The 27,889-nt window shown below is 40.9% G+C and overlaps 2 protein-coding genes across 8 annotated transcripts in view; one reads left to right on the forward strand and one right to left on the reverse strand.

Moving 5' to 3' along the window:
- Window positions 1-1,863, forward strand: part of RASGRP3 (RAS guanyl releasing protein 3) — a 65,341-nt gene extending 63,478 nt beyond the window's left edge. For all 7 annotated transcript variants that reach the window (XM_075043133.1, XM_075043139.1, XM_075043140.1 and 4 more), the window contains 2 exons: window positions 272-636; window positions 1,145-1,863. In XM_075043133.1, coding sequence (XP_074899234.1) covers window positions 272-636; window positions 1,145-1,153 — 374 coding nt within the window. In that variant the 3' untranslated portion in view covers window positions 1,154-1,863. The remainder of the gene's footprint in view (window positions 1-271; window positions 637-1,144) is intronic.
- A 7,131-nt stretch (window positions 1,864-8,994) lies between these two features.
- On the reverse strand, window positions 8,995-27,434 carry FAM98A (family with sequence similarity 98 member A). The gene is made up of 8 exons (XM_075043141.1): window positions 27,191-27,434; window positions 24,028-24,176; window positions 22,306-22,440; window positions 19,246-19,430; window positions 16,765-16,845; window positions 15,276-15,392; window positions 12,428-12,595; window positions 8,995-10,877 (listed from the first exon to the last, which is right to left on the reverse strand). The coding sequence occupies exons 1-8, from the start codon at window positions 27,412-27,414 to the stop codon at window positions 10,113-10,115; spliced, it is 1,824 nt and encodes a 607-aa protein (XP_074899242.1). The 5' UTR covers window positions 27,415-27,434; the 3' UTR covers window positions 8,995-10,112.
- Between the last annotated feature and the right edge of the window lie 455 nt (window positions 27,435-27,889).

The following is a 27,889-nucleotide window of genomic DNA, read 5'->3' on the forward strand; positions in this document are numbered from 1 at the left end:
TAGGGAAATTGTACTTTTCATTATAAGCCGCTTAGGGGCAAGGGCGGGGAGACACAGGGCACAATTTTAGTTCTGCCTTATGCCCTGAGCATGCAGATGGAGGGAGAGGGAAATGTGCACACACAAGGACAGAATCAGTTTCCAAGCTGCATATGGATATTGCTAATTATATCACTGCTTCATATAGGGGGTTACGCTCCTCGGGCGTAAGTTTTCTTTTTGTAAAGATCTTGAAGTAGAATATTTGAAACGATTCCAACCTCTCTTTCAGTCCAAGATGAAGTATTTGAATTTCCCAGTGTTGCTGCAGAACACCAGGACCTTGATGGCAGAGCTATCACCCTTGTCACTGGCTCTTCGCGGAAAATTTCGGTGCGGCTGCAGAGGGCAACCACAAGCCAAGCAACACAGACAGAACCACTCTGGCATGAGCCAGGCTGGAATGATTCAGGTTCCCATACTTTCCCCAAAATGAAGTCCAAATTCCATGGCAAAGCTGGGAAGAGCAAAGGCTTTGCAAAATGGGAGAATGAAAAGCCCAACATGCAGGCTGATGTAGACCTAGAAGCCGAGGCCCCACAACATATACAGGATCACAATGGAATAGAAACCCTACCAGAAAGACAAGAATCTGAGGTGAGTTGCAGAAGCAGCCAAAACAGTTTAAAATCTGCTAGAGTCTGAGGTTTCATAAGGTTTATTTTATGAATTTCAGGATGCTTTTTAATTCAAATTTGCCATTGCTTCTTGCACAAGAATTACTTTCAGAAGAATGCCAAATCATCCATAGGTACCTATTTTCCACACTGTAGTGTGCATTTACTGTAACACTGTAACTGGGGGTTTGGCTCTTGGTGTCAGTATGTGCTTTTAGGAGTTGGGCACTTCTCTTTTTTGAAAATATTAAAATAGCCTGGTGGATATCTTACCAAATTCTGTGCTGCTTACCCTTGCAATGCGCAGTTCAGGGCTCCATGTTAGATTCACAAGAACTAGCATTCTGATAAATATACAAGTCTAGGCTAGGGCAGGATATTGGTCAGATTTCTGTTGCTGTCACCCATAAAGTTTATACTTCTAAAGCCTCATGCTTTTATTGACCATCTTTGCTAGCATGTAAGTGCTTATTTTCTTTTGGTTACAGGATAGCTGATTGCTGACCTTGAAGCACAGAAAAATGAAGATGAAAACTGTAATACAGCAAGTGCGGATGGACTGTCACAATGGCAATGAGAAGTTTTCCTGTACCTCGTACTTTTAAATTCAACCATTGCCCTGTTTTCTTAGCTGAAAGGTGTTATAAAGCACTATTTATTTTCTCACGAGTAAGCCATTTGGATGAACATTGCACAGACACAGCAGAATGGATCTCTGCACTCAGTGTTTTCTTTTGTATGACTTTTGTGGAAACTTCCTCTACATGCCAGTGAGGATATATTTGGCCTCCTTTAGATATACTGCATCATTTTGGTATGTCTGCCAGCAACAACAATGGTGAGGACAGAAGCCAAGCATCTAAGTTTGTTCAATAACACTCCTTTTCCAGAGGCTTGTAATGATCTTTTAAGGAAGAAGTAGGTGTGTATGTTGATTAAATCTCAAACGAAAACCTTTCACAAAGTCCTCTGTGCTGAAATTCTTTGCACACCTGGGGTTTTGAATTTTGGCCATGTTTACATTGCTGCAGTGAGCATATGGGTGTTCAGTACAATGAAAGCAGTTCCCAGACTGGGGATCCTTCAAATAGGCAGCACATAGCTGAGACTGAAGGAATTCCAAGACACTATGCGTTTGTCTGGTTACACCACAATGGAGAGGTGTCATCTCTGCCAGCACTGATTATGGTAAAATTAGCATGTAATAAACACCTTAGTTTTAAGTGTGTGTGTGTGTATATGTGTACATGATATGTTTTTCTCTGGTAAGCAACCTGTACATGCTAAGACTAAATGTACTGAAGAGCAACATCCCAATTAGCAGTTTGCTAATGTAGGATCTACCACCTGAGAAGCAGGTTTGAAGTGGCATTTCTCAGAAGCATTAAGTTACTTAAGAAGCACAGCCCTCATCTGGAAAAAAGAGAGAAAAAGAAAACAAAACAGCACAATGCTCAAACCTGAAAGGTGCATTCCAAATTGGCATACATGTATTAGTCTTTTTACCCCATGTCCCCACAAAAATGGGTGTGTTTGTGGAGCACCCACTCTGAATTAAAGCAACCCAATTATAAGATTTCCTACAAAATTCAAGTTATTACACCTTTCATCAAGTTATAAGCCCTCAAGACCAGAGAGTAATTTCATAGACTTCCCTAACCAAAACTGACAGCTGCACTCCTCTGTGGTAATTTGACTGTAATCTGCGCTGTGACTACATAACACCTCCTCAGGTTTGCATCTTGAATCCTACAAGTTTCCTTTGTTTTCCAACACAACTAGTAATGATGGTAAATCTAGGGAGAGGGGGGAAAAAAAACCAAGAACATGCTCTTACTGTTTTAAACTCAAGAGAAATAAGCACTGCAGAGAGCACCGATTTTCAAGCTAGGATGAGGGCCAGAAACATCCTTTACTGTTACTGCTGTGGGCAAAGGACAAGCATTAGCAAAAATATGGTCTTTACTTCCTGTGGTGGGTCAGGTGACAGGTCACAGCAGGCTGACCGCACAGCTACCGTTACAGCATACGGCTTGCACACAATGAAAATGATGTGGTACAGAATTTCAATTGAGAAATTTGGTTATGATCCAGGCTGTTGTTGGATGTGTTGAGATAAGCTTTTTAATACTTTATAAATGAAATGTTCATGTGCAACTTCATTCTTAATATCACGTAAGAGTCTGTAGACCTTAGCCCATTTCTTGCAGGCCTTTAGAAGTTAGTTGTAGCTCTTGCTCTGAAAGGTACCTGCTTTCCTATTTCTATCAGGCCCAGAAACCAGGCCTGTCTTCATTTTGTTATTGGACAAGAATGTTTCTCATACATAGTCTTCTCTTCTCACTTACCTACGCCCCAAGATACTTAATAAGCTTCTTTCCTAAACTGTTTAAAAGGGTAGTTGCTCCATGTTCTTCACAGGAAGGCCATTTCAAGGACACATTTTTTTCCCATGTATACTGTTATCAAGGCATAGACTAACATTTAAGTAAAAAAAGTGATGCCTTCTACAGAAACAGTTCCCACTTTGTGGGGGACTGTTCTGCTAGCAATTAGACTGCTTAATTTTCAACGCACTGTAGAGATTTCATCAATACATTGCTTGCAAGCCTCATGCCTTTGGTCAGTTAGGTGCTTACCTCAGCAGCAGTTGCAGATCAAGCATAGACTGCAAGCTTACACAGCTGATCCTTCTAAGCAAAATATTGCAGCATCCTAGCAGGAGGACTCATGCTAGGTGAAAAATTCAAGCACTTGCTTCTGCTCTAAACCCTTTGCTTTAGGCATTTCAAGAAGGGGAACATTGAGAGTGTGTTGCTGGCAGTAAGTGTTCATGGCCATTGGAAAACTTGAAAAAAAGACACTGGGTAGAAATACAGCCTGTTTTTACTCCCCCCATCCCCAAAAAGGAACAGACTCATCAAAGGTAACATAATAGTTAAAAAAAAAAAGGCGCATTAACAAGGGCTTTGCAGCAGAACACTGATCTTCCAGTTCTACAGCAAGCACCTGAATGGGGAGAGCTAACAGGGCATGAACAACCATTTTAAGAAGCTGGTATAAGATGAGATCTTTATCTTGGAGGAGGCCTGAATACATGAAATTATAAAAATCTTTTTCTCTCCTTCCTTCAAGTTGACATCTTTTTCTGAACAGGGGCAAGACTTTTCCTCACCTCACAAAAACAATTTTAGTTCCCCAATCTAGGCAAAGCAACAAAGAATTTCTTGTTCACCTCCACTGAGTTAACAAAAGGCAAAACGTATCAGCCATTGCAGTTCCTGACTGAGCTATGTGCTTCTGCTGGTCTTGATGGAATGCTGCCTGCTCTAAGTAGAGCAATTCCAGGAGAGTATCCAGGAGAAAAAGTGTCATCATGACAAAAGTATTGGATTAATGAAGTAGCTAAAGCGAGATACAATCCCAAATGATGCTGGATACTTCCACCACATCCATTCTTCCCTGTCTCAGGATCTTTTAAGAAACTGGGGGGAGAAGGAGGCGTTGTTTAAAAAAAAAATAAAAATCTGAACAAACAAAAAAACACCGCACAGTGGAAAAAACTAAGATTCTGTCAAACCTTATTTACAGCCTGATCTGCAAATGCCAAAGAATACAAGCAACAAGAGTAGGTGAAAAATGCAAGTGCTTGGATAGACCCTGTAAGAGAAGATTTGGCTGTTTGAGCCAAACCCACTAGGACTTTCTGTGCTTGTGTAAAACCTCTGCAAAGCCTCATGCAGCAAATAAGGGAGCTTCAGCCTTGCTGTCAACTTTGTGGAGTTGCCCTGAGTGCTATGCACTGTTGCTCAGGGACTCCTCTGTGGAAGCCAAAGTGAAAGCATGCCCCAATGCAGCCCTCAAGGTCTTCCTCATGGGGAGCACAGAAGCCTTTGGCCAAGACAGCCTGAGCAGTCACAGGAGAGTCCTCGCAGCCTGGGACACTAGTTCCAGAAGCTTTAGGCATCTGTATGGAAAATAGCTGCATGTGAAGGATCCTGGACACAAGCAGAAAAAAAACAGAGAACAAAGACAGATGGGGAGTAAGCGTGGAAAGAAGCATACTAGGAGAGCTCTCTGTCTCTACGTGACACCAAGAATTGAAGGGGATCCCAATGGAGACCAAGCAGAGGGGGAAGGAAGAGAGGAAGGAGATTTGAATACAGATTTCATGGAGACACAAGAGCTTGTTGTTTCATGATTGTCATAGCCAAAAAAATCTAACCAAGGTTTGCTTCATTCAGCATCAGCCTGCTAACTGATGGGCCTCTATACAGCACAAAAAATAGCTCCAAGTACTTCTCAAGAGAGTCTTGACAACCAGGTTGGCCCACCCAGGGACACTGGAGAAATAGATGTAACTTTGGAACCTGTTTCTGAGTTATCAGCACTGATCTGAACTGCATTTTCAAAATAAGCATTGCAGCCAACAGGCTAAACTCATTGGAAAATCTGTGTGTTAAACTCTAAAGTGCTGTTTACAACTGCTGACAATCTGGTCCTAGGAGACAGAAAAGCCATCAACAAAAGGCTGCTGCTGGGGCCGTATGAAATTTAGCCAAAAAGTCTGCTTTTTCCATGAGTTAAGCTAATGCCGGAAAGTTTAAAGAGTCCTTATCACCTTCATCTCTGCTTCATGTGTGAAAACGAGTTATGACCTTCCACCTGTGCACAGCACAGGCAGACTCTGTCTTTCTTTGGTTTTACAATAGCGTTTTCCTACTTTTTGTACTTGTTTTTCTCTCCTCTGTTGTGGGAAAGATCCACGTGGACAAGAAGGGAAATTACTGGACAATAAAGGGGAAACAATAACACTGACAGCACTCAGAGCTGTAAAAAGCACAAAGTAAACACAAAGGAAAAATATTTTTCCCTTCTACCGTTGTTTGTTAAGCCATTAGAGGTATGACTTATTTTCAGCCAAACTGCGGAGAAGGCAATGTTTACAGCTGGTAATAGCACTTGCTTTTTCAGTTTGTGTCCCTTTGGAAAGGCATAACCTGAAACAAACAGCACATGAGTATTTTGAGAGCCTACACAGGGGGAAACAAGTTCATATCCACTTCAGTGGACTGCTCTCTGATCACAACACTGGTATGACTCTAACCTAAGGGTATGCTAGGAGGCTGATAAAGCAAGCTTGCAGTTTAGCACGAGCCAGCTTGTTTGGGACTGCTAAATCACACTTAACACCTTAAAAATGCATACATAGTTCTGTAGCATCCCTGTTGTCCAAGGAAAATTGGAAGTTCAGAGAAGAAGCAGGATCACAAGTCTGACAGTCTTTAGCAGCAACAACACTGAGACTCTCTACTGCAGTCCTAAATATGGCAGAACTAAGAATAAATCATGCGTGATGAGCAGACAGTTGAGGGCTTTTGTGTGCTGGCCTTCATTAACCTAACAGGGAGTCAAATTAACTTCTAGTACTCCAAGAACCCACAGAAGCCTTTTGGATGCCCAAAAGAGTCATTGGAGCTTAGTGAGGAACTCCCAGCTGAACTCTTCCCACTTCAGCACAATTTAATTTTCATTTCCAAGGTAACCTGTTACGGGGAATACCCACGCCACAGGACTTTTCAAGCTCCAGCCACTTTTCATAACTATCTGCTGACATGAATCTTGCTTCCCTTCTTCCCAGTTCTATCTTAGGTACTTGACTGGTAAGTGTCTAGTTTCTAATTAGGCCAGAGGTTGGTTGAGGCACCTGCCACTTTCATTAACTCAGATGCAAACAGCAGTTTAATGGAGACAGGTAGTCAAAGGCCCCACCATGTTAAAGCAGGTTACCCACATGCTCTGGTTGAGAAGTCTAACCCATAGCTAGAGGAGCCCCTCTGGAGGCCACCAGCAGTAATGGCATATCACCATGAAGCTGCACACTTCAGGGGTTTGACTAGAGAAGTAGAGGAATCTCAGCAAGCAAGCTAGGGATTACCAGCCAACTCCAATCCTAAAGATGATAAACTACTCAGGGAACAGCTACAAGCAAAAAGGCTTGCTGGGGTGAATGATGCATGGTGAAAGCTCAGCTTGATGCCCTCTCCCTTGTTGGGTTTTGCATACAGTAAGGAATAAATTTTTATCCATTCCTTAGACCTGCAAGGAAAACCCAACCATGACCACAGTGCATATAGATCATGGTATTCTAACTCAGTACTAGTGTACCTGATGTGGGAAGCAAGCATGTCCCCTGCTCCCCATAGTTATTTTACAGCACAATGACAACATTTGAGAGAGCGTGATCCTAATAGATGGAAAGGCAATGCAAGCGAAGCCTTTAGGAAACAAAAGTTGCTAGAGAAAGAAAGGCAGATGGAAAAACAGAACAAGATGCCTAAAGCTTGTGGAAGAAGAGTGGCAAGAGCAACCATGGTTAAAAAGGAAGAACACTGTTCCCCCATAAAAATGGTTGCCTCCTTAATTGATCTGCTAGCATTCTGCTTTCAATCATGATGCGCAATGAAATCGAGTACATATATCCAATCCACCACAAGCCTAGTAATTCCAGTGCAGCAGGAATCATGTTTGGAAAACAGTAAATACCAGAGCATCATACAGACAATAACAAAGCAGTGGCTGTTTGCTTTCATTAATCAAAGCTGCTCTCTCCACATATACAAAGCTTGTTTTCTCTGGAGAACAAAGAAGTCATAGCACACTAGGAGGAAACAATAGAGTAAGGAAAAACAACAACAGCTGGCAGAAGCAAAGTGTTTTCTTTCCTGTTGGAAGAGTAAAGCCTCTTGTTTTGCCACCTTCTGAATTATTTTTAATTTTTTTTTTTTTTTTTTTTTTTTTTTTTTTAACTTTCCCCCTCGAACAGCAGTGAAGTGGGACTTAGCTTACCCCAAGTCCTGGAAGAAGGAGGAGGAGAAGGAACATATTTTGAGGAGAAAAAGCTATCTGGAATAAGGGGGAAGGGGAAGCTCTGTGCTCCTATCCCACCACAGCATCATTTCACCATGTCACAGTATGCAAAAATGAGACTATCCACTGCAGCAACAGTCATAGCCTTGCAGAGAAACTGGCAGCTCTAGCACAGAAAGAAGTCTCTGAAGGTGCTGATGCAACTCAACCAGAGGCTATCTGAAGAGCCGCCCGGGTTCCCTCTTGCTAGGAACAAGTTTGCAGCACTCTAATGCACTGACAGAAAACACATGCCTCTACAGTGAGGAGCAGCGTGAAGAAAAGCAGAAGGTGTCTGTCAACTTGAAGACATTACATTCCCAGCAAAAAGGCTCTTTAACTCTGTCAATCTCTCTACCTTTACCAGTACAGGACTGACCCGGTTGTAGGAATCTTAATTATTAAAAAACCCACCAATTATTTTTCTGTGAATGCAGCTAGTCAACAGCTAATGCTCACAACGTATTACTCTCTCACAAGGGAGACACCTTCTCTGGAGCATCCCACTGCAAGAAACCATCAACACCTTTGTGAAACAGCAACATTCATTTTTACACGTAATTTGAACTGTATTATGCTGAGATAGATCTATATCGGTGATCCTCAAAGACCTAGATTCAATATAGGAAACTTTTCCCTCGTCAGCCTTGTTAAATTTGTTTGAAACATTAAAAAAGAGACATTAAGTCAGATTCCCAAGTGCCTTTCACAGAGACCTTCACTTCCAACCTATGAATCACTAGCAGCACCTAGTGGCCGCAATAAATTAAACAGGAGATTTTCAGGTTGATCACGGAATGAAATATAGGGAAATCAATTCTAAACAATGTTTATCAGCTTCTTGACATGATTAGCTTGAATTACAGCAACACCAGCGTTACACAGATTCTCTTAAATGCTCACGTTATTTCTGTAATCCAAGGAACTCCTCCTGCTTGCATCAACCTGGATTCAGCCCCAATGGCATTTCAGGTAGCCAGAGACACTGCCATCAGCATAGCCTCTGCTACAGCGATCCGAGCACAGTAGCAGGAACCTACGTTTTCCACAAGGCTGGAGAGCATCAGAAGAGTTCCCAGAAGCATCACACCACATTCACATGGCATGCAGGAGCATAACCTGGGAGATGGGCGCTCACACAGTCTAAGAGTAACTCCACACAGCAACCCCCCCCCAGAGTACTACATGCTGCTACACCAGTTCCAAGGGAGGAATAGAACAAAACTCAGAGCAATTGAAGATCAATTCCTCCCATCCACTTCTCTTCTGACACCTTGTCAGGGGGCAGAATGCACAGTACAGCTGGGGCAACTACATCTAAAAGAGATTAAAATGTAAAATAAATGAAGCAGACAGAAATCCCCATGAATCCGCAGCCACAATAGCAACTGCTTTTTACTACCAAGAAGGAAAAGAAACTAAAGCAAAGGGAACATACAGATACTTTTATTGCTCACCTTTTATACAACAGCACACCTTCAGCCATTTTCTTTCACAGCTTGACAATGTTTATGTACACAAAAAACCCAGCAAGAAGCATTATGTGGCTTTCAGTAAAGAAAAAAACAAAAACATTAGAACATCAAACTCAGCCAGGCTTTGTTTTCTGCAGCAATAATAAAAGGGCTTCCTCCAGGCAGGAACTAACCTTCCCAGGCCGTAGTGCATTTCTTTAAAAAGACAACCCCCAAAACAAATTGCCCTAGATTTGCTGAGCCAGTGGTATTAACTTGCAAATAAAATAAATTTCAGTTTGTCATTTCTTCTAGCTGATTTCAAGTAAAAATTAGGTCTGGAGGAGGAGCAACTTGTTTTGGATGGAGGCAGGTCGGTTTGAATTGCTACACCTAACTACAGGCCTACACACACTATCGGTTCACAATTTAGCTTAGTTTTAAATGATCTTTGCAGATTTTGGCAGCGGTCAGTCTTCAGAGTTGAGCAGGTGCAAAAACTTTGTTTAGCGGGAGATAAGGCTACTGAACATGGCATCCACAGTAGAGCTCATATAATAGACAAAAAACCTGTTTGTCAGAGGGAGTGCACTGTGCATGCACACACGTGTGTACATCTTCATGACTAAAATGAGAGGCCAGCAAGCCAAAAAGCGATACTCAGAAGTCATTTTAGAACATGTAATTGAACAATGATTGGGGGGAAAATGCAGAAGTTCTATTGTGTATTATAATAGCCAAATTTGACAGACAGGTCTTGATATTTCTCTAAATCAAAGTGGAAGGCAAAGACAGCAGGTAGTTTCAGAATAAAAGTGTTTTGAGCAGAGGGAACCGGTCCAACATCTAAAAAGCATGGCTATCAGTTGATTTTTGGGGTGCAGTGATGATATATTTAATTCAGACAGGTTGGGGGTGGGGTGTGGAGGAAAAGTGTACAGAAAGTTGTACTTTGCTCAACACAAACATCCAACCCAAAGAGATTCCACCTGCCACATACAAACCTGTACTAATTCAAGCAGCAATTAAGCCAGGCCTCTGAAACCAGGTTTCTATTACATGAGCTCTGACAAAGCAAAAGCTTTTAGCAACCTCAGCTCGTGAAGTGTCTTCCTTGTCCAAAGCCAGATTGATTATACTGATAACCTCCATGCTGGAAGTGCTGCTCAAACTGCCCCCCTTGATTAAAATTCTGTCCACCTCTGCCCCCCCAGCCTCCTCCTTGACCTCCACGGCTACCCCTCCCACCACGGCCACCCCTCCCTCCTCCACGCCCACCCCCTCGGTCACTGTGGGACCCACCATCTTGATATCTGTTGTCTTGCTGGTAGCTGCCGCCACCACCCCCTTGGTAGCCACCTCCTGAATATGAAGATGACTGGTAGCCACCATAGCCGCCTCCTCCTTGGTAGCCACCACCACCACCACCACCACTGTGGTAGCCACCCGTTTGAAAACCTGCATCTCTGTAGTTGCTCTCCCTGTAGCTGCCATCCTGGTAGCCACCACCTCCACCATCTGTCCAACCTCCTTGAAGCTTGTTTCCTCTTCCGCCTCCTCTACCACCATGATCATAACCACCACGTCCTCCTCGTCCCCCCCGATCATGGCTTCCTTGTTCATGACCTCCTCGCCCTCCATATGATGAGTCATAGCCTCCTCTTCCTCCTCGGTCATGACCCCCATGGTCATAACCTCCCCGCCCTCCATATGAGGATTCGTAGCCACCTCTTCCTCCTCTGCCACCACCTTGTTGCGGACCAGCCTCTGGTCTTTTCTGCCACGGTGGCATCTCAGGAGGTGGCGGTTCAATTTCATTGGGCCTTCCTCCTCTGTCAGGCACTCTGCCCATTAGCACCTGCAAAGGGAAAGGGAGAACTGCCATAGGAGTTGTAACACCTCACAGAAGAGTCACATTTACTGATACACACCACAAACAACAGCTGCTCAACGGTTCTTACATCCAGAGGATTTCATCAAGGCAAACTTTTGTCTGTTTGAATGTGACAGACCTTTGTCTCCAATTAATAAAAATTAAACAGGGATTTTCTAGTACTCCAAGCACTCCTAACAAAACAAGTCAGGAGACCTGGGTTTTCTGTTCAAACAGCAGGCACACCAGTAGAGGCAGCATCAATACAGTCTTTCACTAAACTGTTTACTAGTGCAGACTGCTAATCTCAAACAACCACAAGTACAGTGCAACACAGTCTCTCTCCTAACTAGCGCTCTGAATTGCTGTAGAAGCCATTGGCTTGGTAAACAAAGTGCAAAGATTTTTATTTTTCAGTAGGGACACACAAAAACTTACACACCAACAAACAGGTAGGTGTCAGATGGTGCTGATCAGAGTTGAGCAAGACTGTAGAGGTCTAGCTGTCTAAGGATGCTGTGACTTTAAGAATTTAGCAAGACTTAAAAATGTGACAGGACATTTGCATTGCTTCAAGTTTTAAAATGATATAACAGAAAAACTTCAATGCAAGCAGGTTACTTTGTTACTTTATGTTACTGTTTTGGAAAACATTTAATATTGATGGGAGATTAAGTTAACAGAATATGGATCATCAGCAGGGCAGTATTGCATTCCTAGTAAAACATACATACAGTCTGATGGTACAGTCACACCTGTCTTCCACTTCATTTCTTACATTCCACACTCCAACTACACTAAAAAGGTGCAAAAATTATTTGGGGTGGAGAGGGTGTGGTCAAATCAGCACACCACCATTCTATCCTAAATTACTTAGAACTTTACCTGAAATACAGTTGGTACCCAGAAGGCAGAAAGGCATGCATGTACACCCACAAGTTTTAAAGTACCAAGTACACTGCTGTACATAGCTACCGAGCTTCAAGTTCAGCACATGTACCTTTGTAAGCCTATTACTCCAGTAAAATCGTAATTTCTGAAACCAGGTAAATAGCTTAGTCTAAATCATACTCCTACTATGTCATTACTAAAACTACACACTTGACTATAATCTCTTATTTGTGTACACAGGGGAATCTAACCTGCAAGAGCCTTGCTTTGTGATCTTAGTACATTCTATTTACATAGATCAGAAACACAGTTACAACGTAGGTGTTACTTTAGACACAGTGACAGAATTTGGTAGCAGCAGTGTAATGACATCAGTAATTCTGATAAGACAGAGCAGGCTTACTCCCACTGAAAGTAATCAAAGATATTTCAGCATTTTTTTACTGTCCCTAAGAAAGGGTACGCTGAACTTAAACAGGTGAAATTGCAGTTACCATAATGCACCAATGCATAATCTGTAAACACCAAATTTTTTAACCTTTATTTCCAAATTCCACTTACAATGCTAAAAAAGTAGGATTTATTATTACATTCAAATTACTTAAATATTCATAACAGAACAAGCCATTTGTCACCAAAGGTACCTTATTAATGGCACATGCAGTCTTCTCTCGGATGGACCCACTGCTTGTTCTCATAATCTTTGACAGATCCTGTCGAGCTGCCAAGAGATTTGCAATGGAAATAGTGCACTTAGTAGATAAGAGGGCACGTTTTGGCTGGTAGACTTTAGCCAGTTTTTCTGTTTGACTCTGTTGGAGAGGAGAAAAACAAAACTCCATCAGCTAAAGTAATAGGAAAGCAATGGGACACCTCACCAAAAGAATCAAATCAACATTGAAAAACAAGACACTACTGCAAATAGAACAAAAATTAATATAAAAAACAGTGAGAACCACTTTGTAACTAAGAATCACTGCAACGAAGCTAGCATTTGTCAAATTATATTTCTGAAGTAATATAGGAAACACTATTCTGACTGAACTGTCAAGACACTGATCTGACAATTTTAAGATTAACAATATATACATGCAGACCATATTACTTTCAGGCAGCCAAACACAGAACAGAATTGTGTCGTAGTTATATGAATTACTGCTAATGTCTAAAAGATACTGAAAGTGAAACATGTCTGTGTCCAGCCTCCAGACCTCCTCCTGTGCCTGCACCCCAACCCACACCCATTCCAGTTAGACTAGCATCACCCCATCTCCAGCACTGTATCAGCAGAAAAAGGTTGTGTTAACTCTTTCACATTCTTCGTTCCAGTCAACTTCTTCACAAAGGCAAACCATCAAGAGGTACTGGAAGAACTAAAGCTCTCAAGTGCTTGTTCTAATTCAGTCCTTTGTCTCACATATGTAGTGCCCAAGCTAGAAATGAGATCCTACAAGACAACTTTGCCTTTTAGGCACTCTTTCTTCCTCTACTGCCTTTTAGCATTAACCATACCAGTTTCTTTGAACACCTCAAAAGTATGACAGCAGCTTTCCAACTGACAGACACAACAGAAATCTGTGCTACCAGCCATGAGTAATACATGAGTTACACCTATCTTCAGTTATCAGCAGAGTATAATGTGTCATGCAGTTGGGATAAACCAGATTGCAATCTGCACATAGACAAAAGGGCTGCTTTTTGTCTGGACCCCAGATGACAGCAGTGGTGACAGGCAAACCAGGTTTTCCAACAAATCTCTTAAATGGGCAAGAACTTAGGAGCAAATTTTAAAATCCTATTTTCCATCTAAAGGCAGAAAACTGAAACTGGGAAAAATTGAGAGTATGTATTTCAAAATGACTCAGTGATTAATTTCTAGAACCAAAAGCTTCTGCTTTTATATTACAAGTTGAACAGAGTTTATTCAAAATTAAGGAAAACATGCACATCATTAACCTGATGCTGGCTAAAGACAAGAGAAGGAACAGTATTCACCAGAGCAGTAGTATGTTTTTCCCTGGCAAGTTTGACTGAGCTCTGAGCACAGTATTTTCGTGCTATGATATTATTCTTTTAGGTGAAACTCGACATTTTTGAACTTAAAAAACCCCTAATAACAGACTATAAAGTTTTTACTGGTGTTACTACTATCTGGAGAAGTAACTATTTAGTTATACTACTGTATTCTGTTACTTTTCAAATTAAAAAAAAAAAAAAATTAGCATCATGTATTAAAGCACTGCTAAAAGTTACTGTTAAAACAAACTGTATTGCATGTATGGAATACTATAGCCACATTCTCCAATTTTGTGTTGTTATGGTCCTAAAAAAATTAATTTGCATTTCAATAGATACAAAAAATATATACAATGTGTGGGTTTTGTGAAAGGATTTCATGTAGCTAGTCAAGTTCAAAAACACCTGAGAATTCTCCTAGGAAAAAACCCAAACAAACATGGATTTGGATGCCAAAGCTATTACACAATTAGAAGTCCGTGATTTATAACCTAATCCATACTTTTGCCTGTTTTAATTCACTATTAAAATATTCAATCAATCAGATAGTTCTTCAACCATCCACTAAAAAACCTGAAGAATACAAGGTTGAAGAGATAGTACACCAGTAGAAGTCCTGCTCAGGTGATGAAAGAGAAAATGGGAGAGGTCACAGTTTATTATTAAAATACAGTTGCTGTTTTAATAAATCATTTATCAAGAAAAAAACACTTGATGATGTGTCACAGTTTATCACTAATAACTGAGTCTCAAACACTACCAGCAGCATAATTAACAGCATGTTAACAGATCTGGTTTAGTCCTAGAAAATAAATTATATGTACTATTTTTTAAATCTTGTCATTCCTTTTTCACTATGAAATATCGGAAATAGAGAAACCATGTAATTATTTTTAAAAGTAGAATATGTATCATATACTCAGAGAGAACAGATGTCATGTCACAGCCATTTGCACGGTTCAAAGACAAAAGAAGCACATAAAATATTACCCTGTCTATGAGGTAAGAACAAGTAGTGCCTTAGCAGCTTTTCTCATGTGCATCTGTGGAGTTGTGCTTGCAGACACACTTTGAATTAAGGAAATCTGATCACTGTGGACAGCACAAAGTAAGTTAAGGGATGGTCAACAGGAAGATGCGTTTCTACCATCACACAGACACAGCATTTAATGATTCACATTATGGTACTCTGAATGCAGTGGCCTATTTAACTGTATGTTTTGGCTTTGGTGTATAGTTACACACAGTCTATCTTCTCATTTTACAGACTGTTTTAAAATCCAACAAATCAGTTTTCAGTAAAATTTTTTTAGTCATCTTACATTGCCATAAACTTCTTCAGAAATTCAAACCAGAACCAGACAACTTCTGTGGTTATTTCTTACTCATGAAGGATGAAGTAATGAAGCAGTTTTCCAGAGATACTTATTATAAAGCATTACCATCTACTAGAACTTCACAGCAAGTTGGTTGTACCTTAGCTCTATCTGACCAGCCAAAGGACTGCACAGTTACATCCAAACGTTTGACTAACAGTTTTCTTCGGACTTCGTATTCGTTGACTATGGCTTGATTAATTGCTTCAATTTTTTCCTGAAACAAAAATTTGCAAACATAACCTATAGATTATAGATAAAATGTTTCTACTTAAGATAAAAACTATGTGGATGGAAGAGAATAAGACACAGAGATATCAAGCAGGGCTTAAGCCTGCAATTATCTACCTTGTCAAATGGGCTCACAGCAAGTAATGCTTGCTGACACTATTTTCCTGAAGGCTTCAAAGGCTCTGTTATCCTCATGTTCAGCCTTCTACTATTTCTAACAGCACAGCTGCCTGTTCTTCAGAAGGGACATAAAAACTGCACGCACTGCTGAGACATTTCTCAACACTCACCAGGACAAAGAAGCAAAAGTGAGAAAATACTACATGCAACAAGCTGAAGGAGATGCAAGAACATATGTAAGTCCTAGGGACCAGGGTGTCCTTGCTTTCTTTAAAAGCAGTAAGCTTAAGGACAAAGATAGAGAAAAGACAAAGGACTAAAAGTAAGTAAAGTACTGTAAGAGGATCTTGATTAAAGCACAATCTGCATACAGACAAGACAACACAGTGCCCTACTGGAAAAAGCCATCACTAGAAATGCACCTGGTAGCAGACAGTGGTCTAGTCAGAGCAACAGTTGAGATATGCACCATTAAGGAAATTATTTATGCATTGATTGAAGCCTGGCTGGAGGGGGGCTGTGGGGCCCACTTTCAGCCTCAACAATACAAGCACTGAAGGAAGCAGACTGTTGGGAGCAGAAGAGCTTCAACCTTAAGCAAGAGACACAAGAGAGACTCGCAGTCTCACAGCAGTAGCCATAGCTTTGTGCTGGTGCAGCAGCAGTATCTAACCCAGGCACCTTCATTCTAGAGCAGTAGGTGACAAAACCCAGCTGGAGATGATTGTGCCTCTGCCACCTGGGTGTACAGCCTCTCCCCCTTCCACCTGGCACACTCACTGCTTCTTGGAGAAGAGGCTATGAAGGAAGCAGGCTACTCCAGCAGGACAGAAAGAGAGGAGGAAACGATGGGGAGACCCACAGGTTAGCTGGAAAGAAGCCACAGGAGGGGATGTGACACCATCTCAGCAAGGCTAGGTCACACAGACAGTGATGGCAAGGAGCAGGAGAGGAAGGCTTAAGCTACTGCACAAGCATGCAGGTCAGCACCACCACCATAAATCTCCTTTATTTTGGAAAACTTTTGCCTGCATCTGGACATATAGATCAACGAACCTAAGATCTTATCAGTTGCTGAACACTTACTGTACCAACATATATGTAAAATACTGCAAGAAATTGTCTTATCTTCAGAAAGAGATGAGAAAAATCATTTTGCAACATTACACACAGAATCAAGATCAATACTTTATATACCTGAAAAAGGGAAACGGGCTCTAACACCTGTAACTACTTACCCAGTGAGCTGGTCCCAGTTGTTTCTTCAATAAAGGTTTTCCAACATGATTAGGTGGAACCTTTGCTAGGGTTTCCTTCAGCTGTTAGGAGACATATAAAAATATAAGCATTGGCTAAGAAAAATAAGCTTTTCAAGATTCAAATTACAGAAGAGGACTCTTGGACGGTCATAGGCTTGACAGAGCAACCTCCAATATCAAGTTGTTTTCTCTGGGACAGAGAACCAAGCACACTTCTTTTGGAAGGCAAGTATTTTTATATTTCTGGTAGTCTCAGCTATAATTATTTAATAGAAGGGACTATAGAGTAGATCTACAGTTAAAATAGACAGATTCCATGAGGTACAGCTCCCCTTGAAGACAGCACTATTATTCTACACATCATCTCTCTAGTTCAGAAAAACACCCCACACTTGTATCAAAAAGGTATTAAGACTATGTGAAATGTAACACAATCTAAAGAAGGACCCCTCTTTACAATCAAAAGGAGAAAATCTTCAATATGAAAATTTAAATTTAACTTGCATTTTAAAAGTTTGGGCACAACTTAGGTTATCTTTCCCATCGCAAAATTTCTGAGGACTTCAGGGGGAAGAAATGGAGTAGCAGTGACAAAAACTTGGATCAAAGCAGGTTGGAGTTATGAAACTTCACTTTTCCACTGCTGCAAACCACATTTTTCAGCTTCCTTGGCTGTTCATTCCAGCAATTGATTTAACACATTCAGCGACTTGGTTTTCCAAAGGTGCTGAGCCCAATTTGTTTAACTTGAAGATTTTAAAAACAAGTGCTTTCAGAGTAGCAGAGGTAGCAGTTCATTCAAGTATCAGCAGTTTCTTTTTTTAATGTGGTGGATCATTAACAGAGAGAGTCAATTACACAAAGATCCTACTCCAAACTGTACTATGTATATGTGAAGAAAAAAGGTAACTTGATTTTCACATGCTAGATGAGAATATCGCCATTCTAAGCCTCACTTTTTAAAAACAAGGAAACTTCAGGGTGATCTCTTGTTATAACTATCATCTTACAGTCAAGTAAAATTTTCACTCTATGTTATTTAACTTTTCACATTTTGCTCAACTTTGTGATGTATTTTCATTTGCAAAGTAAAGTAAGTTTTTCAGTTATTGGTCAGATTTACTTTTTCCTTCTCAAATACTACCAACATCTGAAGTGTTCCGACTGTAAGCACCACAGCTATATATGATTTCTAAAAAAACCTGTAGGTTAGAAATTCCTGATGTATTTTACTAAGCTATAAGGACTGTTCGGGTTTTTTTTTTTTTAGTATAACCACCTATGGATATAAATCAATGAGGTAACGGTAATTTAACCTTAACGATTTTGCAAGGTGTACGCAAATTTGACTTTAAAGCAAGACAGTGTAAAAGAAAAGTCAATTAGTAAAGCATAACAGAATTCCCAGATTAAAAAGATTTTGATCTACTTTGTAGTCTGTATTTTTATAGAGTCTCCTTCGCCAGCAAACCTTGCTAGCATTGTTCATTGTTATGAATATTTTCTACCTTTTCTAGAAAATGGAAGCACAGTTTTCTTATCTAACTATTTAATGCCCATGACAATGCCAAAATCAGAAAACAAACTGCTTCCATTCTACACGTTGGGCTTCTGCTGGAAAACCATCCTCCTCTTCTTAAACAAGTCAATCCAAACTGATTTCTTGCAAAGAAATGAAGCACTATTTTCAGTTGCTTGGATTTATTTAAGTACAATGCAACTAAAAGGTTAGTCAAAAAACCTCTCTGAAATATTTTGGGGAGCTTTGTAATCATATCTGTTCTTTAAAGTCCACAAAGGTTCTCTTCTCTCTCCCCTATTCTGCAAGTTAAGTTACTTAACTTAAAAACTTTCTGTCCTCCACCTTTGGTCCGTGCACTGGACAGTCCATTACACTTCAATTTTCTGTTTTATAAAAATTACTCAAACAGAAGTAAATTTCTTTTAAAAACCCCCACAACAACCTGGAGAACACATACATGTAAAGGAACAAAAATAAACAGAACCAATGAAGCCTTAGGGAAAAGGTCTAAACTTGACCTCAGTTACAACAGCTTTTAACCTAAACATTTTTAAAACAGTAGGTTCCTGTAAAAATTTGTTTAGGTGTATTTCTTGCAATATGTTTCTCCTTAATGTTCTTCCTGAGGCTTAAGCTCAGCAGTTTCCATGTCTCCTGCAACAGGTGATGACATTAAAACCTACAGCAGAGTAAGAAATACCTCACCCCATAAGGCAACGATAGCAGTAGTCCCTGACCTCGTGCCTTGGCATGGAAAAAGCCTTTAAATTCATTTTCAGAATCCTGACTCTTGGCATACTCAGTAAAGCACGTTAACTCTCCTTCACAATTCAAACACTGGAGTTTCACAAGAGGTAAATATCTCCCTGGTAGCAGAACTATTTTCCATCAAAACAGTAACATCATAAATATTGTAGTTTTGTTCCTTTGGATCTTACTTTTTTTTCAATTCCACTGAAGAACTGGAACATCGTTATGTTGGCTGGCGGCTTGGACATGCCTAAAGCAATACATATGCCTTTTAGCTCCTGAAAGACTTCACTGCCACCTCCTTCCTGTGCTTTTTTAGGAGGGGCATTCACACACAGCATTCTGGCAGCTTCCAGTTCTGAGATGAGGTATGCTGGGTAAGAAAAATTAGATTTCAGCATCAGATATAGCCGAGTTAAAATTATTTTAGAACCAGTGAGAACTCAAGCACTTACAACCAACGAATGTGCAAATGGACTGTTTTAGAAAGAGTTAGGGCTATAATTTTGGTATCCACAGAACGCTCATATTTCCAACAAGCACCGAGCTCAATGCTAGAAACACAACAAACAGGGGAAAGGTTTAATACAACCAATTAAAGCCTGGAAAAAATCCCTATGATTCCGACCGGTATTAATCACAAAGTTCAACAGAGCACAGCTCTTTTCCTTCAGGCTTCGCCCAGCAAAGACAGGAGACTAGGAACATGGAAATAAGCAGGATGAGAGACTTGGATATGCACTTTAAGCTAGACAAGCAAGCACTCCTTGAGGCTCTAGGAAACAAAGCAAGGAAATGAGTAGAGAGAAGTGAAATGTTGGATGAATCTCCTCTACTTCCCCAGGCAAGATGCAGAGTGGAAAAAAACCCCCCACTTTTAAAAGTACTATTGAGAATTCAGGTTTATAATAATTCCAGAAAGGAAGGCAGTAACTGATGAAATAAAAGCTAGAATGCCTGCAGTGCTCTTCAATATCAGAACTGCAAGAGCCTACCACCACATTAGAACTCCTTTATCAAACAAACAAAAGACATTAAAATGACAATTTCTGAACATGGTATACACCCAAAATTTCAGCATTAGGTGTTGGCTACAGTGATATATAAATTTAGCACACAGCCTTTGCTTGTGATTGTCACGACTTCAAGGTTTGAACTGAAAGAAATGCACAGGTTTAACAATACTCTTATCATGAATCATACTGTGTGACCATAACAGTAACGTAAATAATTATTTCTAAAAATAAGGATTGAAAAATAGATACTGCACTGATAAAGACAGACTTGTGAGCAGGGCTATAAACCCACGGCTATACAAAAGCAGCTTAACACCTATGAAATTGGGACAGATCAAAAGATTAAGAAAAGAACAAAGCATTTTAATGATCTCTAGAATTTCTTCTGGATCTCTAGAATGTCTTCTGCTAAAGACACAGAACACCTTATGAATTATAACATTCTTAATATGCAAAGCAGTGAAGAATCCTTTGTAAGTTCTTTCAATGGTACTTTATATAGATTTTTCTTATAGTCAACTTTCAATTATTTACACCCCATTAGGACCTCCTGAAAAAGAAACTAGCAGCAGAATTTTGTTTCAAGAATTCAGAGATTATATTCAAGCTACCTTCAACATCCTCTGACAAAGACTGAAATTTTTAAGTGTATCACTGCAAGACATATATGTTCTCCAGATAGTGATTCTTTTTTGCAAACCTTTTCTGAACCAACCCGAAACTCTTGTAATTCTTATTTTTGCAGATGCCAGTACTTAATATTGTATTCTAGTGATGCTGGACACCAAGGCAATCTAACTATTTATGTTTATTTGGTGCTTTCCTCTCGCAGCAATATTGTTACATCTTCCAATCGACATAAACTGTGCTGCATTTCATTAAAATATAAAATAACCTGGCATTCAATTAAAGAGGGTTATTCTGTTTCTTCTGAAAAAAATCTGGTTTTATGGTTCCCATACAACAGGATACCTAATAAGTTAGCTTAATGTAGGTAAAGCAAGCTATGCAACTATCACAGTACACAAAAAAGGAGTTTGGCATCTATTTCAATTCCGTATTTGACAGTAAACACAGTATTCCTGCCAGCTTCTGAACAAGGCCTTTTATTACCAAAATGTATATCACAGAGGACCTCTGGAATAAACTGTTTCTCACAGACAAACCAAATTTACTAAATGGCTTGGCTTACAGACAATAAGCTGAAGGGCAGACTGTTTGAGCTACAAAATATTTTAAACGCAATTATTACCTCACTTCACCTGACATTTTTGAACATGCTATCAAAACAAATTCAGATTAAGTCTTACTACTCCTCTTTCTCCTACTGTTGAAATACTAGAACCTACTCTGTAATTAATTTCTTACATTGCAGCTGAGGGCAGAACTAAATTTCTGTTTTGAAAAGTTAAAGAACTGGCAGCAACTGAGGAAGCAAATAAAACATTATGTTGAATTTAAGATCAGATTAAAATTAGTATTACAATTTCTAACTCCAACACTTGTAAAATTATTTTTTTTTAAATGTGAATCAACATCACACACTTTTTCCAAACTGAAGTACTATTTCTTCTCCTCTAACATTTCCTAAGCAGGAATAAAACCAATTTAGGTATTGAGATCTGCTGGGTGGAAAAGTAAAGGGAAGACATCACCATTGCTACTGCTAATTTATTTTCAATCAGCAGAAAGCACCATTGAAGCTATTTACTCAGGGAGATGACCAAAAGAACTAGGAGTTGGGATAAAACATTTTCTCTTCTTCACAACAATCCCAATTGTTGTCAGAGTGTAGGAAAATGCAAGTCTTATTGCACCTTGCAAGTCATCATGGTGGGGGCTCCAAAATGATGATGCATCTGGTGTTAGTTGTCATTTTTACAACCCTTCTAAACAAAGTACAGTGGCTAAATCGTGGCAGAAGTCTTCAAATTATTCCCTCTTCAGAGTACCTCCTGAGAAGTAATAGGACAGGCCTGTTGCTAGTGAATGTGAAAAATGTTAATATTCAGAGTATCTTCCATCATACACTGCCTACAGAATGACTGGTAAGTTTATTAGACCCAAAAGTATAACATTCTGACACTATAAATTACAGGGGAAAATAATTCATCATTTTAGGTAACTGTTTATACATTGTGGTAAACAAAACAGTATATCACTAAGTGTAAGAAACAATACTATGATTCTTGCACAAAAACAGATTTGCTTGCAAGCACCCCTTTAACTTACTAAGCAGCAAGAGACAGTTCTTTTGATTATGAAGGCGTTTTGTCACATCTCCTGATGTTAATGATGCATATGGACAGTTCATTTCAGCCAGCAACCCACTCATTTCCAGTTGAAATTCTTCTGCTTCATTTGGACCTTAGAAGGAAAAGGATAGTAATTTCTTTACACCTAATACATATATCTCTGGCTGTGAGTAGAATGAGTTAGATATTTAAAAAAAAAAATAATTATGCTTTGCTCCAGTTGCTATTTAACATTAAAACCCTGCTTTTAATGGAAGCCAAACGTGTTCTTTGAAACTCAAAGCACAGCACAACCTACTTGGAGCCATGATATTCCTCATTATTGTAAAATTATGCTTCACTGACAGCTTTCCCCAGCTACAATAGAGAGCCACTGGCAACTTCTACAACGAAGTGACATTAAAAACATCGCAAATTTTACAGGGGTATTTTAAGTATCAACTAACTTTTCCCACTACAAATGTATTAGACAGTTCTGACAAAGTCATGAATAATATGGTTTATGAGCTCTCACGCTTTTACCACTTCTCCCTGTAAGCTCAGATTTGTCAAATGATCTTATTTCATACCAATATTCTTTAAAAATAACCAGGTCATGTAAATCAAAGCTTAGACTGATATTTGTGTCAGAAATTAGTGAAACTAATCTGAATTTGTTAAGCCAAGTTATGCAAAAAATAGCGATTAATGAGAGGTAACAGTTTTTCTTCATTTTAAAAGGGACTTCAACCCAAAACGTCTGCTATTTATAAACTCAAGTCCCACAAAATGAAGGTAGGGCTTGATGGTACTACAGATAAAATGTTTCTATCACTGTGTTTAAAGAATTTGAAATAGGTGCTAGAGTACTTCTGGATTGTATTTTTACACAAAACATAGTAGGAACCTTATACTGCTAGAAGAGGTGAAATGCTGTATTGTTACAGAGCTAGGGAGTCAAATACACTCAAATAAGAAAGGATGGACATGTCAAAAACAGAGAGAAAGAGGAAAAGAACAGATATTGAGGTGAAATGCAGCAATCTTTGGCCATTGAGTAGAATGAAAGTTAAGTTCATAAAGGCATTATGAGTTAATACATTAGATATTCAGAAGTACAGGTTATCATACCAATTTAATCTGTAGAATGTCATGACCAGTTGACCAAAAATAACATTTTTTGAAAACTAAGGTTTGCTTCCTCCACCAAAATAATAAACAAACAAACATTTTCAGGCTCCTTCTCCCAGAGTGTTTCATAAAGGGGGAAAAAATACACAGTAATCGCAGAGTTAAGGTAACCAAAAATAAAAAGAAAATATCGTTACTGTAGTCATGAGAACATTTCCTTGAACAGTAGGTATTTCTTACATCAAAATTACAAACAGAAGCATTGAAATAAAAGTATTCTCATGATCTAATTGAAAAAAAAACCCACTAATGTTTCGTTAAATCCATCCAAGAACTTTAAAAAAAGTTCTATGCTTGAACAATTAAAAGAAAAAGCTAATTTCAGAACAAAGACTGTTTGAGCCTCACTATTATTTCAGTCTCTACTGGCTGTTCATTAGGGAAGTTTCAGGTGGAAAATAACCAAAATCTGACAGCACACAGACAATGCTCCCCGGTACAACAAATTTGGCAATTGTCAGCCCAAATCTTTATGGCATGCAAGAACATACATTAAGTGCACGTTTGTGCTAGAGTTATGGCTACTTACTGTTAGTTGCCTGCACATTTTCCTCTAGTTTACAGAATAGCCGTAACTCAGATACCAACCAAGCACAGAGTTTGGTGAATTCAGGGGAACTGGCTCCACGAGAGACTGCCTGAGCCAGCGCTCCGTCATCTAACAATGGACCTTTGTAACTGACAAGTAAAACAAAAGCACAGTTTATTAACATTTGCTATGACTGATGCCCTGTGATAGATTTACTTTATGCTGTGTGCATATTGAGAAACACACCCTCATCACATCTGCAATGCTGAACATCTAAACTGGTAAGATTCCCGCACTGAACTGTAAGAAAAAGCACACTGAAAACATCTGAGCAAACTCAGCATTTCCATGCACATTAGCTTACTGACAAAGAGACTGCGTCACAAAATATCACCATCAAAGGTTTCATCCTGGAGAACGTTATCACATGCAGTGGCAAATTCTCTGCGTCTATCTCCTTAATATGTTACTTACAATATAGCTATCTAGGGCAACTGCAGTTTCAAAGTATCATTCTTGAGCACTGCTTTACAGTACGTTGAATAATTACTGCTGAACTAGTGCATCTTTTCTGTCTTTTCTTATCATGTATCAAAAGGGTGCCACACAAAACAAAGCCTTCGATACAAACGTTACAGAAGTGATCTGCAAAACAATATCCTCTCTTGAAAAATTACCTTCTTAAGTGGGCACAAGAAAAATAAATAGAATTAGCTCTTTGTGTAAACAAGCCAAGATCAGGCCTAGTGTAAGAAAGCATGAGCCTACAGATCAGGTCTTAGAAGACATAGTTTTCAGGACATCTGTGTACTGATACTCTGTCAGGGGGAGGAGGAATAGTAGGGAGAAGGCTGCCTTATTAACCAGGTAGAAGCACAAAGTCAGAGCTTGCCAGAGTATTTAAGAAAAAAGGCACAGTATTATTTTGATACACTGCACCCAAACAGGAAGACATCCAAGAGTGAGCATAATCAACTGAACTCCCTCTTTTGAACTTCCAGGTATAGTCACCCGCTATGTCACAGCAACCCAGTCAGTCCAGTCAACTCTTGGCAAACCTCAGAAGTAAAATAAAAAATAAAAAAAAATCTCTCAAAGAGCAAATTAATATGTTAATCTCCACACTTTGTTCTTGTGCTCAACATCACGTATAAAGGATTTGGTCTTTACTGTAACAGCCTGTTACTCCATCCAAGCAAAATGAAGAAGCCACACTCAAAAATAACTTTTACCTCACAGAGCAGCTCAATTAGCCACACAGAGTTAATCTACTAGCAGCTGGTGGGAAACTGTAATCTGATGTATTACAACCCTACTATATTACCACAGTAGGTTAGACAAGTCCAACAGGCTAATTAGAGCAAGCCTAAGTCCTACCCCACAGACGTTTCAGACCTACACATGTATAGGAACATCTGGGACTCGGAATAGAAACATCCAGTTATAGATCAAAGTAGAAAGGAAGCGATGACAAGCCTTTTGCTTTGGCAGGATCTGGATTTAAGTCACTGGTCACATCAGAGGCCCCTTTTCTAGAATTTTTCTTTGACAGATATGACATCTTTACTGTGTTATCTCTGATAATTATGACTTCAGCTACACATCTACCTGGCCCGTAATCCAACTTGCAGATTCCTGACTGCAAGCAGCTTTTTCCTTCCATTCCTGCCAATGGCACATGTTCTAGAGCTACACTCCTCTTTTGGTAACATTATGATCTCCAGTTTGTTTACTTTTTCCATAGTTCAACAGACTGACTTGCAAGGCAAGAGGCCACTATTTGAGCACCTCGAGCACAAATCGCAAAAGAAACAACCCTTTGATGTGCAATGCTATTAAAAAAAAAATAATCAAGTAATATATTAGAAATGCCTTCAGTATCTGGTTAGAAAAAATAAGTTGAACTGTGAAGGACCATCGAGCTACTGCCAAAGATTAAAACCTCAAACACCCCAGTCTTTCCAGACACAAGGAAACAGAAGTCATTTAGTCTCATGCAGTAGTTTTCCCAGTTGTTGCCAATACTGTTGAAGCCCCGTGTCTTTCTCCCTCCACATTTGCTTTTCAATCACTCTTGCCAGTCTTGGCTGATATGACTTATTTTTTAATCTGCTTTCATTGTTCACTTTATTTATGTCAACAATCGACAGCAACACTTTCTGTCTATAATTACACAGATCAGGAGCACAAATCACAATCCCTTCAAGCCACTAATACCCTTTTAAACATATGGCAGAAAAAAGAAGCCGATCATGCTATGTGCATCATGGCAGACACCTTTTCGCATTTCAGTTGGAGAAATACCTGCCAAAACAGAAACCTATTTTTCAAGCTTTGGAACCATCTTAGCCTTGAAATATAATCTTTATTGGAGCATAAGGACTCTAGCCACAAAGTGATTTATGGGAATGTGGCCAATGTGAATAAATACAGCTGTCTGCATAGAACCAGCAGCAGTAAAATTGTAACTGCCTATTGTCTGAGCTCTCAACAGTTTACAGACAGGCAAGCTTACAGTAGAGCACATTCTCCTTGCTCTCCCTTTCATGTTTATATAACCTTACTGACTCTGGCAGAGTAACAGGTTTAAACAACAAAAGCTTCCTGTGCTATACTATGTTAAAAAAAAAAAAAAAAGGGAAAAATACTCTGTCATTTACAATTTTTTTGCTGTCTATTATTTTTCACCAAGTACGAAGCCTGAAAGTTTTTTTCTCTGACTTCTCTTCTTAAAAGGTTTCCTTTTCCCCTTCCCCACCCTCAGCTGGGACCACCCTGTTGAACAGAGGGGTTACCGATGAGATAGCATCACAAGAATCAAGGAGATCGGCACGCAGGAAGAGAGAAAATGTTTGCCAAGGCCGTACAGCTAAAAAACTGCCGTGGTGCTTTTCTCAAGCCCAACCGACACCGCCGCCAGCCCCGCTACGGGGCGGGCGGCACCTCGGCTCTGATGAAAAGGGACCCTTCCAGGGGCTGACCCTGGCGCAGCTCTGCCCTGGGCCGCAGACCCCCCCCCCCCCCCCCCCCCCCCCCCACACACACACACCGGGGCCTCCCTCCTGCTCCCGGCCCGCACCGGCCGCCCGACGACGCCACGGCCCCGCCAACGGCCGCCGAGAACCTCTCCCCACCCCGCCAGCGCCGGCCCCGGGGCACCTACCCCAGGTCCTCCAGCGACTCCAGCACGTCGCTCTCCAGGAGCTCGAACTCCATCCTGAGGCGGGGCACGGGGGACGAACCTGCGCGACAGCGGGACGCAGCGCCCCCGGTACCCGCAGCGCCCCCGGCACCCGCAGCGCCCCCGGCACCCGCAGCGCCCCCGGTACCCGCGGCCCCACGTACGCCGCTCGCACGCTGCTGCGCCGCCGACTGCCGGCTTGGCATGTCAGGGCGGGGAGGGAGGGAGGAGCAGGTCCCCGGCCTGACCCCTCACCCCGCTTCTCTCGGGCCGCCCCGCCGCCACGCCTGATCGGTGCGGCCTCCTTCCGCGGCGGTCTCCGCCTACCCGTGGCGCCAAGGCAGAGTTGCTAAACGGAGACGCGGGTGCGAGGACGGACGCCGGGTGTTCGGGCGCGGAGGGAGCCCGGGACGAGGGCAGCATCCCGCGTTTCTGTTCAGGCGATCCTCGGGCAGCTCCGCAGGAAGGACCCCACCCCCTCCCCGCCGCGGAACCCGCGCTGGAATGTGCCGTGGCGAGCAACGGGCGGAGGGGGACGGAGCGGCAGAAGGGTCAAGCTGCGTCAGTGAGCGCGCGCTTCCCCGCCCAGGAGGACCCAGCGGTGCTGCCGGGACCACAAATCCCAGCATGGCCACGTGCCCGGCGGGGCCCTCGCGGCCGCCGTAGGGCCGCCTCCCGCCG

Source organism: Buteo buteo, chromosome 12, assembly GCF_964188355.1.
Source record: "Buteo buteo chromosome 12, bButBut1.hap1.1, whole genome shotgun sequence".
NCBI classification, from domain to species: Eukaryota; Metazoa; Chordata; class Aves; order Accipitriformes; family Accipitridae; genus Buteo; species Buteo buteo.